Genomic DNA, 7,589 nt, shown 5'->3' with positions numbered 1-7,589 from the left:
CTGGACTTATTTCTTGTTTCTTTCCAGCACAGGGTCAGGCAGGAAGACAGATAACAGTGTGGAATATGCTGAGATGGCTACTTTCCTAATGTAAAAAAAAAAAAAAAAAAAAAAGGAATGATCCTTTTTCTTCTCCAGTTGACTTTTCAAGTGGCCTTACATTCTTTTCTTTTCTTTATTGTAGTCAATATATTTGCAACAAAACATTTGCCATTCCAACATGTTTCATACATACAATTCAATGACATTCATTACTTTCATTATATAGCACAACCATAACTACTGTCTGCTTCCAAATTTTCCCATCGCCCTTAAAAGAAGCCCAAAGTAAAATAAATAAATAAATAAATAAATAAATAAATAAATAAACCAGTTGCTGAGGTGTTGATTCTGATTCATGGCGATCCCATGTGTATCAAACTAGTCCTGTGCCCCATAGGGTTCTCAAGGCTTTTGGAAGCAAATTGCCAGATTTTTCTTCTGAGGTGCTTCTGGGTGGGTTCAAACTATCAGTCTTTCAGTTAGAAGTCAAGTGCTTTACCATTTGTGTCACTCCCAGACACCTAACAGAAGCTTAGTAGTGTCCCCTAATCAATGAGTCCCCCTTTTTTCCCTCTTCCCTGTCCACCGCTGCTAACCACCAATACACTTTGATCTCCATGCATTTGCTTATTCTAGATATTTTGTAGAAGTGGGACCATATAATACTTGTCCTTTTGTGACTGATTTATTTCACTCAGTGCAATGTTTTCAAGATTCAACCATGTTGTATCATGTTATCAGGACTTCATTTCTCTTTATGTTTGAGTAGTACTATTCCATTGTATGTATGTACCACAGTTTGTTTCCAGGGGCCTTTCTTTCTTGACAGGTAGCTTAAAATTTGGTCATTTGCTTGAAACTAAGGCAGAAGTTCCCTTGAATAGAAATTTCTTTAAGCTATTCAAAAGTCACCATTGTAGCCTCAAGTGATGCTGACATTCTTAAAAGGGATGGAACCTGCCCTATCATGAGCAAATGTTGTCAAAGGGTTGAAGGCAAGACTTGGGACAGTGGTTTTCATTTGAAGGCAAATTTACCTTCTAGGAGATAATTTTGGTGTGTCAACTGGAGATGGGACGCTACAGGCATCCAGTGGGTAGAGGCCAGGGATGTTGGTAAACATCCTACAATGCACAGTTCAGTTCCTACAACAAAGAATGATCTGGCTCCAAATATTGATGGTGCTGAGGTTGAGAAATCTTACCCTAGGGGAAGACATAAGAGACTTGGCTTTGAGCAGATTCCTTGTGCTGTGAGGACCTCTGGCTAGTCTGGAGGTAGGGTGTGTGTTTAGACGGAAAGGGCAGATGTAGTGAAGAAGCAGGTAGAGCATGGGGGTTCTGGAATACTAGGGGGCATCTGAAGTCATTCCTCTGGTGGCAGGAGGCACAGGTGGCCCTAAGTTTGGGAAGGGTCTCCTTTGTCCATCCCTAGGACATCCAGCAACAGCAGGGCAGATGGTCATACTGAGCAATCTGCACCCCTGGGAAGACTCTTTGTTGCCCACATCCCACTGCAGGGGCTCTGGCATCCCCTGGACAGTACAAACACCACCACAATTCAATTCTATCAGTGTTGATGGGTACATCTTCCACTTGCACCTATACATCCATCCTCCATCCTTCTCTATCCTGTTGCACCCCAGGAGGCTGACCTTTGTGGTCTGTATTAGCGGCACTCTTGTCCTCTGGATTTTAGTTGGATTTTACAGGAGGGAGGTAAAATCTGACTGAGGCCTGGGTACTTGTTCTCCCAGCTTCTTTCCCGCTGTGGAAGCCTATCCACACAGCTCTCTGCACCTGTGGCTAGTGTCCTCAGGCTTCAGGCTGATAATTGTTCTCCTTGCTACTAGCTTTGTGGCTTCTCTCTTATCTGTTCACACCTCTGTGAATAAACAAACCAGCTGCCTGTTGAGTCCACCCAAGTCATGGTGACCTCGTGTGTATCAGAGTAGAACTACACTCCATAGGGTTTCCAGGGGCTGATTTTCTGGGAGTAGAATGCCAGGATTTTCTTCTCAGGGCCCTCTGGGTGGACTTGAGAACCTCCAGCCTTTTGGTTAGCAGCTGAATGCTTAACCATTTGGACCACCCAGACTCCTTGCTAATACCATCCCTTTATTAAGCCCTCCTTAAATTACATAACGTATTTCAGCTTTCTACTTGCTTTAAGTGTCTTTTGTGGTACAGGCTGTGGTGCACAGGACCAGGTTCCTCATCCCTTGGAGACCAAGTCCTGAAGGCAACCACTGAGTGTTCCTGCCTCTGTGAAGGTCTCAATCTGCTGGACCATATTCAGAGCAGAGGTCAGCATTGTTTGTTTCTTTAAAGCCAGAACAAGACATTCTTATCCTTCTCACTTCCAGGGCAGGAGGCCTGGACCTCAAGTATAGCTGATTCATTTCTATCTGTTTTGTTGTCAAGTTAGAGCTGTTTCCTGGTGCCAGAAAAGAGGTGGAGCTTTTCTGTTTGTTGTAAGGTTCACAACCCACTCCTGTTTTAAAGGGAAGAAAACTGAAGTCCAGGACTTGCTTTACCCAGGGCCACGTGGTGAGTTTATACTTTATGCTTGGGCTCTTTTGTCCCTATTGATGGAGGATGGTCAAATCTTTCTGATTGCCGTACAGTAACACAGAGCACTGAGTGGGACCACAAGGTGACACAGATGAAGCAGTTAATTCTGTCTGTCCTGGGTCTGAACTCTCTCCTTCAGAAGGGCTAGGATGCTTGGTCTGGAGAGAGCCCAGTGGCTCTGAATTGTACCAGAAGATGGTTTTGCTATGAACTCAGACAACTAACTGTGAGCCAGGGGAGTGATCTTAGTTCTCCCAGCCAGTAAAGTGGAAAAGCAGTTGGGGAAACTGAGGTTTGGGACCTGCCCAAGGTTATGTAGCAGCACATGATTGGCAGAGTTGAAAGTGGGACCCAGGGCTGAGCCCCACCAATTATCCTAAGGGACATGAGTCCGTCCCTTGAAAAAGTGGGCCCAGATTGGTTGTAGCCTCAGTTGCCATAGCTCTGGGTTTAGAGGAATTCAGTTAATTTGTGTCCCTTCCACTCACAGCAGAAGGGGTGGCTCAAGGAGAGGTCACCTGAGAGGAGCAAGTGGGCGGGCTGGGTTCTGGGGTGGAGTCCAGAGCTTCCAGAGCCTTCAAAAGCCTGGGCAGGCAGGAGCATTACATACACACTGACCACCATGGAGGGCGGCTTCACAGGGGGAGAAGAGTACCAGAAGTACTTCCAGCCCAGGGACTACCTGACCACCTACTACAGCTTCGACAGCGGCCCCTCACCTGAGGCCGAGATGCTCAAGTTTAACCTGGAGTGTCTGCATAAGACATTCGGTCCTGGTGAGCAGAAGGGTGGCCCTTCCCCCTGGGTCTCTAGGGGACCTTGAGTTGGAGACAGGGAGAAGGAGTCACAGGAGGCTAGCCTGGGTGGAAGCCTGGTCTCTAGGAGGCTGCAGAGGCTGGGGATGAAGGAGCTTGTTGGACCCTGCCACTCTTTTTGGGCAAGAGTATGTGGGAGGTTGGGTCTGTCTCCCCACTGCCCAGGAATTGCACGTGCAAATGAAACAGGGATCGGGGAATGTGTGGGGTGTGGGAGGGAAGGGGGTGAGGAATGTGTGTGGGGGTAGAATACAGCATCTTGTAATCCCCAAAATGCTCCCTGTTAGACCCTAGGTCTTTGGGGTGGAGGAGGGAAGGCTCTCCAGCTCACAAGTCCAGCCCTACCCTTGCATAGCCAGGCCTCTGAGACCAGAGAAGGTTGAGGGAAGACAGCAGGATTGAGCAGGGTCAGAGTCACCTTGCCTGAAAGTATGTAGTGCACATTTGGCAGTGGCAAGTGTCTGGAAAAGTCCTGTCTCAGGGGAAGCAGGAGTGTTGGGTGGGATCTCAGCTCTTTCACAAACCTGCTGGCAAAATCCTCATCTCCAAGGATCTTGATTATACCACCTGTAAAATGGACACATAGTACCCACTGCCTCCTAGTGATAATTGCTGCCCCTCTCACCTCACACTGGGATTGTAACCATGTCTTCCCTCTGGGTACTTGATTGGGGAATCTCCTGGTGAGTGACTGGGCCTGGGTCTGGGCAGGAGGGGGTTAAGAAGTTGCTGAGCCTGATGGTACAGGTGGGTGTGGAGACAGAAATCAGAGTACAGCCTGGTGGGCTGAGACCCTACAGTGGAGAGATGGCTTCAAGCCTAGCTTCCAATGAAATGTTGGAAGTCATGCTTCATTCCAGCTTCTAGATGATCCTCAACTCACCCTGGCTGCCTTCTTGGATCATATCCTTCTCAGCCCTCTGCTTCCTGCTCCTGCCCAACTCTCCCGTCCTACTCCTCATCTAATGGAACACATCCAGGCCAGGCTGAACATCAGAGGAGGCTCCGTGCCAACCTTAAAGGGCCACTGCCTCCAGATGTCCTCTCTGTCTGCTGCAGCCAGAATCTTCTCCAGAGGAGAGCCTGTGGTATCTGTTCTCTGTCCTGGGAGGGCCATGGTCAAGCTCTGGGCTGAAAGTTATCAAGCTAATTGTTTAACCTAGCTCAGACTCAGTTTACTAATATGTGAAATGGAAATAAAAATGGTACACAGGGTGATTCTGACATGTAAACAGAAATGAGTGCATATAAAACACAGGCAGTGCCCAGGTTACCACAATCCATAGTTAGGAACAAACCCCTGTAAACCATATTATATTAAAGATTTGAGGTGCATACAATGGTTTGTAATAACAAATGGGCACTATTTTGTGATGCCCATCAAAATATTATTATAATTATTACTGTATGATTATGTTAAATATATTTTAGTGTATCTGGAAGTGTCTTTTTAAAAATACTTTTTATGCATATAAAGGTACATGATATACTAAGACAAACATTTGACTAACTGATGTTAGATGGGAACTGTACCTGTTTTGACTTACACATAATTTGACTTAAAGACAGATTTAAAATGGAACTCATTTGTAACCTGGGGACTGCTTGTATATAGCATTGTGTTTGGCATGTATAGTCCCTAGAGTTAACATGCTCAGCTACTAAGTAAAAGGTTGGCAGTTCAAGTCCACTCAGAGGTCCCTAGGAAGAAAAGCCAGGTGATCTATTTCCAAAAAAAATCAGCCATTAAAAACTAGGGAACACAGTTCTACTATTACACACATAGGATTAACATGAGTCCTACTCAACTAGTTTGTTTTTGTTTTTTTATTGACATGCAGGAGACTATCAATCCTTGAGCATTGTCATTATTGGAGCTGCTTCCCACCTTGGGCAGCGTTGGGGTATAATCCCCCTTGCCTTGCAGTCTGCTTTGGGCCCCATTTCTTTCACATGTTCCCCTCTCCAAGGTCTGACACAGCAGGATCTAACATTCTAAGACTACCTGAGCTCTCAGACTCTTAGGCTAATCTCAGCCACCTCCTGCCTTCCCAGGATCTAACATTCTAAGACTACCTGAGCTCTCAGACTCTTAGGCTAATCTCAGCCACCTCCTGCCTTCCCACAGGGGGCCTCAAAGGGGACACCCTGATTGACATTGGCTCGGGCCCTACCATCTACCAAGTACTCGCTGCCTGTGAGTCCTTCCGAGACATCACTCTCTCGGACTTCACTGACCGCAACCGGGAAGAGCTGGAAAAGTGGCTGAAGAAGGAGCCAGGAGCCTATGACTGGTCCCCGGCAGTGAAATTTGCCTGTGAGCTGGAGGGAGACAGGTAAGGGTTTGGAGGGTAAATGGTGGGATTGCTAGGGAGCTGGACATCAACTCCATTCTCAATGTGCTCCCTGTTATCTATGACACCCCAGGACAAAAGCAGTTTTGGGAGCATGTTGCTGATCCCAGGACTGTGTTGTGATGTTATACAACCAGACCTGAGCACTGAAGATCAGATGCTTCCTTCCAGTCAGTCAGAGTCTGTCTGTCTCTCTATCTATCTACATATATCATCTATCCATCTGTCTCCTTCAATCATCTATATCTAGTGTCACATATTGTAGATAGTGACATGAACCCACAATACAACCTGAATACTCAAATACTGATGACTTACATGTTTCTCTCCTCTATTCCTTGCCCCCTGCCTTTCCTACCTGAAGTAATCGCTAATCTGAACTTACTGTTTATAACTCTAATGTTTTTTAGAAATGATTTTTATCATATATTTATGTATGTCTAGACAATCTGTTTTTTATTCATCTTCAAACTTTATAGCAGATTAATTTGCTTTGTGTTATCTTCTAGAATTTGCTTGTTGTCATTCAACTTTATATTTTAAAGGATATGAACATTCACATTATCTGTAGTTAATTTATTAATTCATCCACCCATTCATTGTTTATTGAATGCCCAATGCACATTGGGGGCTCCTTGTTTCTTCTGGGGGTCAAGGGGAGGGGCTCAACATAGAATCAGAGACAGGAACATTTCTATAATTCATCTGGTCCCTCACTTTGAGCACTTTCCTGTTGGAGAAACTGAAGTGCAGATTAGAGATGAACCTGCTGTCAAATCACACCAGGACTGAGGAAAAGCAATCCTTTGGGTCTAGAGATAAACTGCAGCTTCTGGTCACAGTGGGCTGAGAGTTCCCTTGGGACCAAAATATGCCTCCTCTGAGTGCTGCCCTCTCTCTGCAGTGGCCGGTGGTGCGAGAAGGAGGAGAAGCTGCGAGCTGTGGTGAAGCGGGTGCTCAAGTGCGATGCCAACCTGAGCAACCCACTGTCCCCGGCTACGCTGCCCCCTGCTGACTGCGTGCTCACCCTGCTCGCCATGGAGTGTGCTTGCTGCAGCCTGGATGCCTACCGTGCTGCGCTGTGCAACCTGGCCTCGCTGCTCAAGCCAGGGGGCCATCTGGTGACCTCTGTCACTCTCCAGCTTCCATCCTACATGGTGGGGAAGCGCAAGTTCTCCTGTGTGGTCCTGGAGAAGGAGGAGGTGGAGCAGGCTGTTCTGGATGCTGGCTTCGACATTGAGCAACTCGCGCATAGCCCCCTGAGTTACTCTGCCATCACTGCTCCCAACACTGGGATCTGCTTCATTGTGGCCTGCAAGAGGCCTGGGCCATGAGCCATGCTGGCCAGCCAGGGCTCTGGTCAGCCTCTGAGGCCTGGACCATGTATCTGCTAGTGAGGTTTTAGGCATGGGTAGTGTCTAGCAGGCTCTGCTTTCAACACTAACATTCCATCTTCTGAAATTCTGGGGTTCTAACACTCTTGTTTTAGTATTCTAAGTTTCCAACAGCCTTATTCTAGGATCCTAGGAGTAGATTATTTCATTCTAATATACTAAGCCTGATAGCTACCCTCAGATGCTGTCTGACTCCACACCCACATGGCTGCAAAGCACCCAGGGCATGGTTTCAGAGTCTTTGCCCAGTATGTATGCTAGGGACAAGGGAGATTCCATATTTTGGTGTGTTGGTAAATGTTTACTAGCTCTAAATATATATATATATATATGTATATATATATATATAGAGAGAGAGAGAGAGAGAGAGAAGCACTGATTTGTGTTGATTGCCAATTTTCATGGTGTAAA

The 7,589-nt window shown here is 46.4% G+C and overlaps 1 protein-coding gene across 1 annotated transcript; it reads left to right on the top strand.

Moving 5' to 3' along the window:
* The first annotated feature begins 3,237 nt into the window (after positions 1-3,237).
* INMT (indolethylamine N-methyltransferase) lies at positions 3,238-7,118 on the top strand. The gene is made up of 3 exons (XM_007945428.1): positions 3,238-3,391; positions 5,559-5,766; positions 6,689-7,118. The coding sequence occupies exons 1-3, from the start codon at positions 3,238-3,240 to the stop codon at positions 7,116-7,118; spliced, it is 792 nt and encodes a 263-aa protein (XP_007943619.1).
* Positions 7,119-7,589: the final 471 nt, after the last annotated feature.

This window comes from Orycteropus afer, unplaced genomic scaffold (genome assembly GCF_000298275.1).
Source record: "Orycteropus afer afer isolate SDZICR_OR568_19922 unplaced genomic scaffold, OryAfe1.0 scaffold00008, whole genome shotgun sequence".
NCBI classification, from domain to species: Eukaryota; Metazoa; Chordata; class Mammalia; order Tubulidentata; family Orycteropodidae; genus Orycteropus; species Orycteropus afer.
The sequence above is the reverse complement of the archived record's forward strand: the minus strand, read 5'-3'. Positions and strand labels throughout refer to the sequence as shown.